This window comes from Triticum dicoccoides, chromosome 3A (genome assembly GCF_002162155.2).
Source record: "Triticum dicoccoides isolate Atlit2015 ecotype Zavitan chromosome 3A, WEW_v2.0, whole genome shotgun sequence".
NCBI lineage: Eukaryota > Viridiplantae > Streptophyta > Magnoliopsida > Poales > Poaceae > Triticum > Triticum dicoccoides.
In genome coordinates this window covers 551,749,624-551,764,503 of record NC_041384.1, presented here as the reverse complement: position 1 = coordinate 551,764,503, position 14,880 = coordinate 551,749,624, and the positions used below count along the sequence as shown (strand labels likewise).

Here is a 14,880-nt window from a genome sequence, read left to right as displayed (position 1 = left end):
TATTTGATGTTTTAGACTTCTGTATACTTACTATTCCTAAAAGGCAAAGGGTAAACCACATATTATGTTGAGTGTCTTTACCCTTTGTGGCTAACAAATAAAGAGATTAAATGCAGGAAAGGGTAGACAAAATCAGCGATAATTAATATGGATCGGAGGAACTACAGGAATACGTAGGTACATGACTAGTATCTCTTACTAAAATCTCGTAACATCAAATAGAAAGAACACATGTCCCGTAAAGAACATGAAATAAAGAAAAAACGAAGGCAGTACATATTTAACAACTGTGAAAGTAATTTCAAAGCAAAGCAGGAAGGGAAATGGCACAAACCTTCCAAGCTGGCTGACAAGTACCAAGAGAGCAGCTGAATACTCCTCACATGTGCACGTTTCCAAAATCTTCAGAAGACGAACAACAACATTTTTGTACGTCCACTCGCAGCTCTAAAACACAAACATGAATAGTCAGCCTATAATGAAACAGATGATGTGTACGATTGCACAGCAGATATTAGATCACTGCTAATAATAAGAAGAATAGATTTAACTTAAGCAAAGTTCATCAAAAGAGCCATCATGCTAGAAACGACGATGTTTAGTTCTTTTGAAATGACTCTGATTTGACAGGGGAGCTAAAAGTAAAACTACTCCCTCTGTAAAGTAATATAAGTCAAGTGCCTAAAACATCTTATATTACTTTGCAGAGGTAGCATTAAACTAATACTATCTAACTATGAAATAAATCCCCCTGGTACATGAAAATGTGTTGTCTGGCAGTCAATATTGTTCACATGTTGGATAATATCAAATAATAAACTATCAAGATAAACTGAAATCAAATAAGATCACAAAGTTGACCATACCATGTAGTTCCCAAACAGCTCAAGCAGAGATATTATCTCTGCAAAATAGCACAGGTCTCTCCCTGCAGGATAATTGGTATCCTCAGTAAGTTTTGCTTGCTTGGAGATATTGCAAGATTCACCACAACTGATCTCCAGTCCATTTGATCCCGAATGAGAACTGTGCCTTGTAATAGCTTCATTTGAATTGGCATGATTGCTCCATGACAGAACACATAAATCTAGCTCATCGAGCAGAGAAGAGATAAAAACATCTATAGACACTGTATCCACATCAAACACACAATGTGTACAGGATGGGAAAGCTGTTGGTCTATTGGACTGAATATAAGACGACACAAGGCACGAAGAAGTGTCTGTGCTCTCAAGAAGCAGGACAACCAACCGTATAGTTGTCATGAGAAGGTTACAGCTCTTCAGAAAGCGCAACTTATCACCACATACAGAACCAAAGACATGGAGAGCCAACATGGTCCAAGAAAGGTTTAATTTGCCCATCTGAAGAACTCTGTACGAAACCTCTAAAGCAACATCCAGCCTCTCTACTTTAACACATATTGAAGCCAAAAGGATGCACGCAGAGATAAACTGATTAACAGTCGCAGGCTTAGTGGATACTTGTATACCAGTTTCATCATCTAGGTGGCAATGCTTGATTGCATCAGAATTCTTAACTCCCATTTTATCACAAACCATAACTTCTTTGCTCACGAGAAAATCCTCAATTAAGGAGACAAGGACATCCAGATGATTGCTTTTTAGGAAGCCCAATCTCGTTTCCATGTACGGTTTCACTACAAGGAAAATAATGGAAATTTCAAAATAATGTCTGAAAACACGATTCAGAAGCTATTGTACAACATACAATGACTAGCTTGGTACAGCCATAATTGCATGTGGTGTGGCTCAAGTATAAAATAAGTTAATAACAATGAATGATGAAGACAACCAAGGCATGGACTAGTTTCTCATAGAAAAGGAAAGTTAAATCACTTCGCCAGATGAAAAATACTCACAAACTGAACTTGACAAATAACCTACAAGCACTTCAGAAGAAAACTACTTGTCATGTCACAATCTAAACTTGATGAATAATCTCAAATACTTCCATCAAGGAATTTCAATTAACACGTGAGAATATAAAATGTTATTGGTAGAAGTAGGAAGTAACACTGTGTAACTTTATGAGAGATGATAGTCAAATAGGAGCAGTATCTAAAAGGCTACCAATTGTATATCAAACTGTAGCATTTAAGAAGTTTCTACCTAGTGGAACAGCATCAAAGTCAAAAAGTACAGATTTCGATGGAATCCTTTTTTTGTGGTACTTTAGTTGATTTTACTCTTAACTGCTTCTAAACTCTCCCATCCGATAAAGGAACAAAATGTTTGCACAAAGTTCTTGCATAGCATAACCACATCAAGTTGCAAACCCAGTTATTTATTACGCACAAAAGGGGGAAAGGGGAATAATAAGCGATGAAAAAACTGAAATATTGAAAGCCTACCCGCCATCATACCAGTCATGGAAAAAGCCGACAAAGCAACGTATTGATCAACAAGTTCTGCTGTTAATTTACGAACATCCCACAACAAAAGGGAAAAAATGAGGGGAACCCTCTCTCTGCATAAGAAAACAGAAGTGTTACTTTTTTCGCAATATGAATGCTCGTGGTAGTAATAGAAGAGCATGCAACTGCCAAAATGAATAGAAAAGCAGTCAGCTCAATGCAAGCAGACTTACTCTGGAAGCAGCAATGGTTCGGTTGATACTCTTTCTAGCAATGGACCATCAACATAAATATCCTCAGAAAGTTTACTAGCTTCAGAAGTCAGGGCATGCCAATAGCGAAGTATCTTTATTAGGCTGCTTCTTTTCAAACTAGAAACTCCAACAAAGTCAATAGTGTTGTTTCCGGCTTCATGACAACGACCAATCACACTATTTGAGGTCAAACTGACTGGCCCAGCTACTTGTGCTTTGCTTGTTCCAACATTACTTTTCAGTTCAGGATCTGATGATGTATCAAACATTTGATTTAGCCTGCTTTTATTAGGTGCCAAATGCAAACTGGCATTTGCATGGCCTCTGCAGCTACTTTCTAAGAACTGTGGTCCCATGGTATTTTCCGAATCCACAGCAACGGAAACCAACGAATTTGAGGCCACGTTCCCACATGAAACATTGACCGATTTAGCTGTAACTGACGCATCAACGGATTTGGTGTTGTAAGGATCATTATCTGCTGTATTAGATTTATTGTTTGCACACAGCTCCTTAACACTGCCACCATGTTCAGTTCTATTATAGGATGATTGAAACTTAGCATTCTGAGATAATTCCTGAACTTCCGACAAACTGCCATCAGACCTTGGTGCAGAACAATCTCTATCATATTCAATATCATCGCCATCAACCAAATGCGGAGACATAGGCCTTCCAGCTATAGTGGGTAGAATAATGGGCACATCTGGTGAAAGAGGTCTCTCCATTGCCTTTCTGTATTTCTCCTCGTCAGCATCATTGTCTAAATTGAGCAACTTCAAGCAGTCCCCTTCAACCAATTTCTCAAAAGAGAGCAATGAAGCAAATTTGCTGCCTGTGCAAGCATTTGCTGCTCCAGGAGACAATACTTTAGCACAGCCACTCAAGGATTTATCAACGGCCACATGACATTTCCTGCTATCATTTTGCGAGCCCTCTTTGGTTATACATGGGATGATGATATTTTGTTGCTGCGGACATGAACGAACATCACTGACTGCCAAATAATCATTTGTAACGGCCTTATGGGAAAGTGATTCTACAGATTTTTTTGTCCTTTTTCTCTTCCTACCACCATTAGGCATTTGATTTGCAACTTCTGTACCACTAGGCAGTGATGACTTCAATGCCTTCCGTCGAGATGAATGACCAGAAATCTCCAGCAGCGCTCTATCTTGTTTCCTTGTACTGCCGTCTTTAGGGGGTAACTCTGAACCTGTTGGGTTCTGGTTCTTTCTGGTACCTGTTGATGAGACAAATAGGCTTTCCTTACCCTGGGAGCCCATGAACTTTTTATCAGATATGGATGTGGGACGTGATGATCTTTGGTGATTTTTGGACTCAGTTCTGAGAGCACAACCAATGGGAGGCTCCAATTCAGAACTAGTACCTGAGATTGGTCTTGTGCAGCTTTCTCTAGGCAACTGATATGAAGTGTATTCTCTTGGGGCAGAAGTAAAAGGAATAATCCCAGATTGTAACCCGAAATATGGGGCAGCAACTGGATTATGAGGACGAAGAGCACGTTCCAGGTCATGTACCTCCGGTTGACGCTTCAGCTGCCAAGATGATCAATGATAACGTTAGTTCATATAAAAGTAGGTGCAAGAGAAAGTTCTAAGCGAATGTTAAAACTTAAAAGTAGGTGCATAGTAGTAATAAAAAACAGCAGCTGGTGAACAGAATATTAGTGGCATCTACATGTAAAAACACTGGCAAGTGCATATCATTTTGTCTAAATATATCATTTGCACCTCTTGCGACATAAAAAATGAACTCCACTTTAGTCGTTATATCAAAATGTGCTTTGGACTTGCGTTTGCAGAAAGTTTAAAACAAATATCATGTGAGCAACACATTTTGTGAGCAAGAGAAAACAACAATTCTCATGTAAGCCGAATGAGATTAAAGAGTAAATAAGATGCAATGGATACAACTGGGAGGATGTAAGTATGAGTGATTACGGGAGGGTATATAACATTTCTCCAAACAATTGGATCCATAATTATGAAATTGGATTATAGATTTTGGACAGCTCAGATGAAAAGTATCGCATCCAACTCATGCTTTTTATAATGGTATAGAGGTATATATGATAGATAAATTTTTATCATGAAATAACCACAGGGAAGCATGGTAACAAGTACTGAGTGTCTATATTATGATTCAAATTCTCTTAACTATGCACTGCAGTGTGGAATTGGCAACATAAACTGCAGTAATATTTAATAGATTTTTCTATTGTTATTAAAACTATCATAAAATAAGATTTACATTTAAGTATTAAACTGGCACAAAATGATAACAATATTCAATATTGTTAAAACTATCATAAAATGAGATTTTTTTAATACTCCTTTAACATGTTAATATAGGAATGGCAAAAGTTAGAACTGGTAGATCGAGCATCCAAAATGATATCAAATTCGAGAATAGAGGACCTAACATTTTTCTTGCCGTACTACGAACCCCTCCACTGTTAACTTCCGTCAATTCTTCGATGTGAACACATGAAGATTGACAAAAGCAGTACTGCGATGTCTCCATTTGAAAACAGAATGCAGGTCCTTTTAGCATTTGGAACAGTAAAAAAATCTAAGCTTGACCATCTATAATGGTAAAAAACTACTGGCATCCAAAACATCGAAATGATATTACTAGATTTTTCGTTTAGTCCTTCTACAATCTGAGCAGACTAGCAGAAAAAAAACCCACCATGTAGACAATTTTGCAAAAATATTTACATATCCATGTGAAGAAATTCTGTGTTTGCAATAGTGAGCTATTGTACGTTGAATTTGAAATTATACACTACCCTGATACCTTTGAGCATCAAATTCTACTTAACTACCTTCCTTCATAGAACTCATGATACTGGTAAGTAGCTATCAGGATACATACCTTTTTCATTGCATGAATACCTTCAACACCACTAGCAAGATAGTCATCAAGCATGTTAAACCGATTCAGCGGCTTCATCCAGTCCTGTTTTAGGAGCTCAATTTCTTTTCTTATCAATGATTTCTCCAACTTTGATTCCCTTTTCACATGCTTTAGTTGATCTTTCTTTCGCTTCAGCTTCTCTTTGAGAAGTTTTATGTTAGCACTTTCAGTAGCTACATCAATATGTTGTATTCCATGTTTGCCAAGAGAAACCATATCCCTAGTGGCACTCAAATCATCAGACTTCTTCTGTAAACATTCACTACGTTTTCTCTCCTGTTCCACCTTCTGTAACAAGTGGTCTGCACGGTTTTTCTCAGACATAGCATTCTTTCTTTGAGCCTCAATGCTAACTTGTAAGCTTTCATTCAGCTTCTTCTGTTCCTCTAACTGTGCAAACAAATGGTTAGAATGGCTCTTCTCTTCCATTGCCTTTTTCCTCTCAACTTCAATTAGTTTTTTGTTCTTCTCTGCTAACATTTTTTCAGAATCAGCACATTTCTTTTCTCTAGCAGCCTTCTGCTTCTCTGCTTCGGCCTTTTTATGTGCCTCCCCTGTTTTCTGAATCTGAGCAGACAACTGCGCCCTGGTTTCATTTACTTCAGTCCTCAATTTTTCACATGATGCCTTCAAATCACTGGCTATTTTTCTTTCTGTGTCAGCAAGCCTTTTGTACTCTTCAGACTTATGTGTTTCAGACTTCAATAATTTTTGCGCTTCTAAAGCCTTGCTCTTTGCTTCTTCGACCTTTTTCTTCTCAGAATCCCTTTTCAGTTTTTCTTCTCCTAAAACCTGTTTGAGCCTTCTATTTTCTTCCTCCAACTCAGAGATGCGTAAGAGCTCGTCACTGTTTTTGCTGAAATTTTGTTTTTGATGCAGGGCTGAGTTCTCTGCCTTCAGTTCAATTACCTCTTTCTCTAATATATCTCTGGCATCAGATTCGGTTTCCCTAGCTGCTTCTGCTGAATCAGCTCGGAGACGCTCCTCCTTGCACACTGATCATCCAGAAAGCAGAAAGAACAACCTATTAGTGCATGATGTACATACCAAAAGGTTCAAAGATGAAGTGGTAAAGATATGTAGAAACCAGAACGCCTTATGGATTGATCATAACAGAAGCCTCAAGTATTTAAATTTCTAGCTACATGCAACATGGACAAGGTCTATATTACAGATGAAATAGTGGATGTTATCAAAGAGTATAAAAAAGCATTAGGAGAAAATAAACATACTTTGAAAGGCTCATCTTCTGTGGGATAGACACCTTCTGTTAAATTCCTGGTAGCATGCTACTAGCATGCCATTAGATTAGAATTTAGAGCATTAGATACTTCAGAACAACAATCTTTTAATACACAAAGGCTTTTGTTTTCTCTAGATGAAGAAGAGGATTTTATTATAAGGTCAATTAGTGGCTTAACATATACTCCCTCCGTTGTAAAATAGATGACCCAATTTTGTACTAAAGTTAGTATATAGTTGAGTCATCTATTTTGAAACGGAGGGAGTAGCAAGCTAAAGTGTGACACGCCAAAATTTAGTTTTGTTCTTGTTCATCTTGCAAAGTGAGCGTTCCAACACACTCCAGCTAGCTAGAATCATAATGCGGAAGGAATCAACCAGATCAGCACAGCATGAACGAGTTAGAGAACTCCGTACCTTCGGCCAGAGCTGATTTCTCATTCCGCACCTTGTCAATCTCGCTGTTCAGGAGCTTCACCGCCTCCCGCAGAACCGCCCGGCCCTTCTCAATTTGCTGGTACTTCTTCCATAGCTACGGAACCAGAGAAACAAAAAAAGGGGATCCATCAAGAAAGCGAACAGACCGAAAAGAGAACGCGTCGCAAAGAGTCGAGGAGAAGGGGGTCCGGTTACCTTGGCGCAGCAGGGATTGGGGCCGCCGGCGGCACCGGCGGTGGCAGCGAGGGGCGGGGTTTCCTGCGATGAGTCGTTCTCCGCCGTCTCCGCCGCCATTCCGGCGTGATTTGTGGGGATGGTGGGGTTTAGGGTTTGTGCGGCGCGCCGAGGGCTTCCACCTTCCTCTGCCCAGAGAGGGCCGGCGATGGGAATCGGAATCCGGAACGGGAATCGACTGCCTCGTGCGCGGCACGTGCGGGAGCGACAAGAGACGAGGCGGTGGTTTTTTTTTTTTTTGAGAGAGAGAGAGGATTCCTTTTTAGGCCTTTTGGTTCAAAGGAAAAGGATTCAAAAGGAATTTGGGAGGATTTTAAGTTGTTTGGTTCTTAGGATTATATAATTCGTATGACTCTTTTCTTATGATTCATATGTACTAGGTTCAATAGAAAATTTTATATCCACTCTAACCTTGTGTGAAGAATCCTGTGTTTCTCTTGCGCACAATCAAACAGCCATATTGATCCTATAATATTGATGAAGATGATATGCCATTTAATTTCTGTATTTTATCTATTACTGCGTTTTACATATTCTGCAACTCTGAAAGTGCAACTATCTCTGGGTGGTTTTGGTAATTCCTAACAACATATAGTTCATTGAGCTCATACTATTTCAAGATAAACATTTCAGGAAAGCTCAATGATTGGCATGGCATAGATGAGAAAAGTGGATCCCTCAAAATTTTAAGGACAAAGAATTGACTCAAGCTCAAAGCTCAGGACTCTACATCTTTTTATTTTAAGTGATCCAAGATCACATTGAGTCTATAGGAAAAGTCAATACTATTAAGAGGGGATGAGGTGTTGCTTAATGACTTGCTTGCTCAAAGTGCTTAGTGATATGCTCCAAAACCCTCAACTACTTTCTCACATCCACATATGTCCCAAACCAAAAATCAAACTCGGCCCCATCGAAACTTTCTATCCGGCGCCACTGAGTTCAGTTGACATAGCCACTGCCAGAAACTCTAGTCTTTTCGGTCTCACCGATAGGGATCTCGGTCTCACCAAGATGGGATTGTAATCTCTCTGTTTCCCTTCGTAATGTTTCGGTCCAACCGAGATGAGTGATCGATCCCACCGAGATTGCAATGCAAACTCTCGGTTTTCCTTTCATAACGTTTCGGTCTAACCGAGATGAGCGAATCGGTCCCACCGAGTTTGCCTGACCAACTCTCTGTTAGTCAATTACCAAAATCAGTCTCATCGAGTTTGTGTAATCGGTCTCACCGAGATTACGTTATGCCCTAACCCTAATGAAATCGGTCCCAACGAGTTGACATGTCGGTCCCACCGAGAATCCTAACGTTCACATTTTGAACTAAATCTGTCTGATCGGGTTTCATGATTCGGTCCCACCGAGTTTGATGATTTGTGTGTAACGGTTAGATTTTATGTGGAGGCTATTTATACCCCTCCACCCACTCTTCATTCATGGAGAGAGCCATCAGAACATGCCTACACTTCCAACATACATTTTCCGAGAGAGAACCACCTACATTTGTGTTGAGGTCAAGATATTCCACTCCAACCACATAAATCTTGATCTCTAGCCTTCCCCAAGTTGCTTTCCACTCAAATCATCTTTCCACCAAATCCAAATCCTGTGAGAGAGAGAGTTGAGTGTTGGGGAGACTATCATTTGAAGCACAAGAGCAAGGAGTTCATCATCAACACACCATTTATTACCTCTTGGAGAGTGGTGTCTCTTAGATTGGTTAGGTGTCACTTGGGAGCCTCCGTCAAGATTGTGGAGTTGAACCAATGAGTTTGTAAGTGCAAGGAGATCGCCTACTTCGTGAAGATCTACCCGAGTGAGGCAAGTCCTTCGTGGGTGACGGCCATGGTGGGATAGACAAGGTTGCTTCTTCGTGGATCCTTAGTGGGTGGAGCCCTCCGTGGACTCGTGCAACCGTTACCTTTCGTGGGTTGAAGTCTCCATCAACGTGGATGTACGATAGCACCACCTATCGGAACCACGCCAAAAATCTCCGTGTCTCAATTGCGTTTGCACACTCCAAACTCCTCCCTTTACCTTCATATGCAATTGTTTTACTTTCCGCTGCTAGACTCTTAGAATTGCATGTGTAGGTTGATTGCTTGACTTGTGCTAAGTTATTAAAATCTGCCTAGAACTGAAAATTGGGAAAAGGCTAGATCTTTTATTTAGTCAGGTAGTCTAATCATCCCCCTTTAGACATACTTTTGAGCCTACAAGTGGTATCAGAGCATTAGTCTTCATTTGCTTTTATTTCCAGAGTTTTTGATGGTCATAGCCTTGGTTTCACAACCTAGGAGAGTATGGCGTCTAGCGAGGGAAATTACCACCGTAGAGGTCCTTACTTTGATGGTACAAATTTTACTAGTTGGAAACATAAGATGAAAATGCATATTCTTGGACATAACCCTGCCGTTTGGGCTATTGAGTGTATTGGCTTGCAAGATGAATTCTTTGATGGAAGAGAACCAAACCGTGAAGGTACCGCGGAAGAGTTGAAGATGCTACAATACAATGCTCAAGCTTGTGATATTCTCTTCAACGGATTATGCCCCGAAGAATTCAACAAAATCAGACGTCTTGAAAATGCAAAGGAAATTTGGGATACTTTGATTGATATGCATGAAGGTACCGAATCTGTCAAGGTATCCAAATTGGATGTGCTTCAAAGTCAGCTTGACAAGTTCAAAATGAAGGATGGTGAAGGCGTCGCTGAAATGTACTCTAGGCTTGCTCTCATCACAAATGAGATTGCCGGCTTAGGAAGTGAAGAGATGACCGATAGATTCATCATCAATAAGATCCTAAGAGACTTGGATGGAAAATATGATACCGTGTGCACATTGATCCAAATGATGCCCAATTACAAAGATCTCAAGCCAACGGAAGTTATTGGAAGAATTGTTGCTCATGAGATGTCACTCAAGGATAAGAAAGAGCTTCACAACAAGTCAAGTGGTGCTTACAAAGCCTCGTGTGATGCTCCCACATAATCAAGTGAGAAGCAAACCTTCAATGAAGAATTGAGTCTAATGCTGAAGAACTTCAACAAGTTCTACAAGAGTAGAAGCAAGGAAAGACGTTCCAAGTCAAGGTCCTACATGTTGGAAATATGCCCTAGAGGCAATAATAAAATGGTTATTATTATATTTCCTTGTTCATGATAATTGTCTATTGTTCATGCTATAATTGTGTTATCCGAAAATCGTAATACATGTGTGAATACATAGACCACAACATGTCCCTAGTGAGCCTCTAGTTGACTAGCTCGTTGATCAATAGATGGTTACGTTTTCCTAACCATGGACATTGGATGTCATTGATAACGGGATAACATCATTAGGAGAATGATGTGATGGACAAGACCCAATCCTAAGCATAGCACAAGATCGTGTAGTTCGTCTGCTAAAGCTTTTCTAATGTCAAGTATCATTTCCTTAGACCATTAGATTGTGCAACTTCCGGATACCGTAGGAATGCTTTGGGTGTGCCAAACGTCACAACGTAACTGGGTGGCTATAAAGGTGCACTATGGGTATCTCTGAAAGTGTCTGTTGAGTTGGCACGAATCGAGACTAGGATTTGTCACTCCGTGTGACGGAGGGGTATCTCTGGGCCCACTCGGTAGGACATCATCATAAAGAGCTCAATGTGACCAAGGAGTTGATCACGGGATGATGTGTTATGAACGAGTAAAGAGACTTGCCGGAAACGAGATTGAACAAGGTATAGGGATACCAACGATCTAATCTCGGGCAAGCATCATACCGGTAGACAAAGGAAATTGTGTACGGGATTGATTGAATCCCCGACATCGTGGTTCATCCGATAAGATCATCGTGGAGTATGTGGGAGCCAACATGGGTATCCAGATCCCGCTATTGGTTATTGGCCGGAGAGATGTCTCGGTCATGTCTGCATGCCTCCCGAACCCATAGGGTCTACACGCTTAAGGTTCGATGACGCTAGGGTTATAGGGAATAGATGTACGTGGTTACCGAATGTTGTTCGGAGTCCCGGATGAGATCCCGGATGCCACGAGGAGTTCCGGAATGGTCCGAAGGTAAAGATTTATATATGTGAAGTCCCATTTTGGACACCGGAAGTGTTCTGGGCGTTATCGTTAACGTACCGGGTCCACCGGAAGGGTTCGGGGTCCATCGGGAGGGGCCACCAGCCCCGGAGGCCCGCGTGGGCCAAGTGTGGGAAGGGACCAGCCCCTAGGTGGGCTGGTGCGCCTCCCACGAGAGGCACAAGGCACAGGGAAGGGGAGAAGGGGAAACCCTAGGCTCAGATGGGCCTAAGGCCCACCTAGGGTGCCCCCCCTCTCCCCCTCTGGCCGCCCCCCTAGATGCATCTAGGGCTGGCCACCACCCCTAGGGGGGAACCCTAGATGGGGGCGCAGCCCCTCCCCTCCCCCTATATATAGTGGGGTTTTTGGGGCTGCCAGAGACACGAGTCTCCCTCTCTCTTGGCGCAGCCCTACCCCTCTCCCTCCTCGTCTCTCGCAATACTTGGCGAAGCCCTGCTGGAATGCCACGCTCCTCCTCCACCACCACGCCATCGTGCTGCTTCTAGACGGAGTCTTCCCCAACCTCTCCCTCTCTCCTTGCTGGATCAAGGTGCGGGATACGTCACCGGGCTGCATGTGTGTTGAACGCAGAGGCGCCGTTGTTCGGTGCTTAGATCGGATTCGGCCGCGATCTGAATCGCTTCGTGTACGACTCCACCGACCGCGTTCTTGCAATGCTTCCGCATCGCGATCTTCAAGGGTATGAAGATGCATTCCCCTCTCTCTTGTTGCTAGTTTCTCCATAGATTGATCTTGGTGATGCGTATAAATTTTTTAATTTCTGCAACGATCCCCAACAGTGGCATCATGAGCTAGGTCTATGTGTAGTTTATATGCACGAATAGAACACAAGTTGTTGTGGGCGTTGATTTTGTCAATTTACTTATCGTTACTAGTCTTATCTTGATTCGGCGGCATCGTGGGATGAAGCGGCCCGGACCGACCTTACACGTACGCTTACGTGAGACAGGTTCGACCGACTGACATGCACTAGTTGCATAAGCTGGCTAGCGGGTGTCTGTCTCTCCCACTTTAGTCAGATCGGATTCGATGAAAAGGGTCCTTATGAAGGGTAAATAGAAATTGGCATATCACGTTGTGGTTTTTGCGTAGCTAAGAAACGTTCTTGCTAGAAACCCTAGCAGCCACGTAAAAACATGCAACAACAATTAGAGGACGTCTAACTTGTTTTTGCAGGGTATGCTATGTGATGTGATATGGACAAAAAAATGTGATGAATGATATATGTGATGTATGAGATTGATCATGTTCTTGTAATAGGAATCACGACTTGCATGTCGATGAGTATGACAACCGGCAGGAGCCATAGGAGTTGTCTTAATTATTTATGACCTGCGTGTCACTGAAAATGCCTTGTAATTACTTTACTTTATTGCTAACTGTTAGCCATAGTAGTAGAAGTAATAGTTGGCGAGACAACTTCATGAAGACACGATGATGGAGATCATGGTGTCATGCCGGTGACGATGATGATCATGGCGCCCCGAAGATGGAGATCAAAAGGAGCAAAATGATATAGGCCATATCATGTCACTATTTGATTGCATGTGATGTTTATCATGTTTTACACCTTATTCGCTTAGAATGACGGTAGCTTAAAATAAGATGATCTCTCACTAAAATTTCAAGAATTGTGTTCCCCCTAACTGTGCACCGTTGCTAAAGTCCGTTGTTCCGAAGCACCACGTGATGATCGGGTGTGATAGGTTCTAACGTTCGCATAAAACGGGTGTAAGCCAGATTTACACACGCAATACACTTAGGTTGACTTGACGAGACTAGCATGTACAGACATGGCCTCGGAACACGGAAGACCGAAAGGTCGAACATGAGTCGTATAGAAGATACGATCAACATGAAGATGTTCACCGATGATGACTAATCCGTCTCATGTGATGATCGGACACGACCTAGTTGACTCGCATCATGTATCACTTAGATGACTATAGGGATGTCAATCTAAGTGGGAGTTCATTAAATAATTTGATTAGATGAACTTAATCATCATGAACATAGTCTAAAACTTTGCAATATGTCTTGTAGATCAAATGACCCACGCTAATTTTGCCCTCAACTTCAACGCATTCCTAGAGAAAACCAAGCTGAAAGACGATGGCAACAACTACACGGACTGGGTCCGTAACCTGATGATTATCCTCATAGCTGCCAAGAAAGCATATGTCCTTGAAGCACCGCTAGGTGACGCACCTGTTTTCCTAGCAACTCAAGACGTTATGAACGCCTGGCAGTCGCGTAGTGATGGTTACTCCCTAGTTTAGTGCGGCATGCTTTACAGCTTAGAACCGGGGCTCCAAAAGCGTTTTGAGCAACATGGAGCACATGAGATGTTCCAAGAGCTGAAAATGGTTTTCCAAGCTCATGCCCGAGTCGAGAGATATGAAGTCTCCGACAAGTTCTACAGTTGTAAGATGGAGGAGAACAGTTCTGTCAGCGAGCACATACTCAAAATGTCTGGGTTGCACAACCGCTTGTCTCATCTGGGAGTCAATCTCCCAGATGACACGGTCGTTGACAGAATCCTTTAGTCGCTTCCACCTAGCTACAAGAGCTTTGTGATGAACTTCAATATGCAGGGGATGGAAAAGACCATTCCCGAGGTATATTCAATGCTAAAATCAGCGGAGGTGGAGATCAAAAAGGAACATCAAGTGTTGATGGTGAATAAAACCACTAAGTTCAAGAAAGGCAAGGGTAAAAAGAACTTCAAGAAGGACGGCAAGGGAGTTGCCGCGCCTGGTAAGCAAGCTGCCGGGAAGAAGCCAAAGAATGGACCCAAGCCTGAGACTGAGTGCTTTTATTGCAAGGGAAACGATCACTGGAAGCGGAGCTGCCCCAAGTACTTAGCGAATAAGAAGGCCAGCAATACCAAAGGTATATGTGATATACATGTTATTGATGTGTACCTAAACAGCACTCATAGTAGCTCCTGGGTATTTAATACCGGTGTAGTTGCTCATATTTGTAACTCAAAACAGGAGTTGTGGAATAAGCGGAGACTGGCGAAGGACGAGGTGACGATGCGCGTCGGGAATGGTTCCAAGGTCGATGTGATCGCCGTCGGCACGCTACCTCCACATTTACCTACGGGATTAGTTTTAAACCTCAATAATTGTTATTTAGTGCTAGCTTTGAGCATGAACATTGTATCCGGATCTCGTTTAATGCGAGATGGCTACTCATTTAAATCTAAGAATAATGGTTATTCTATTTATATGAGAGATATGTTTTATGGTCATGCCCCGCTGGTCAATGGTTTATTCTTATTTAATCTCGAACGT

The 14,880-nt window shown here is 41.9% G+C and overlaps 1 protein-coding gene across 4 annotated transcripts in view; it reads right to left on the bottom strand.

Moving 5' to 3' along the window:
- The window catches only part of LOC119269127, a 9,752-nt gene extending 2,102 nt beyond the window's left edge, over positions 1-7,650 (bottom strand). The window contains exons 1-7 of one of the 4 annotated variants that reach the window (XM_037550889.1): positions 7,450-7,650; positions 7,234-7,348; positions 5,533-6,569; positions 2,611-4,190; positions 2,375-2,490; positions 867-1,660; positions 335-447 (exon numbers count right to left, since the gene is read on the bottom strand). In XM_037550889.1, coding sequence (XP_037406786.1) covers positions 335-447; positions 867-1,660; positions 2,375-2,490; positions 2,611-4,190; positions 5,533-6,569; positions 7,234-7,348; positions 7,450-7,548 — 3,854 coding nt within the window. In that variant the 5' untranslated portion in view covers positions 7,549-7,650. Of the gene's footprint in view, positions 1-334; positions 448-866; positions 1,661-2,374; positions 2,491-2,610; positions 4,191-5,532; positions 6,570-6,806; positions 6,867-7,233; positions 7,351-7,449 lie in introns of those variants that run through there. The other 3 variants (XM_037550890.1, XM_037550892.1, XM_037550891.1) reach the window with 3 other exon arrangements.
- Positions 7,651-14,880: the final 7,230 nt, after the last annotated feature.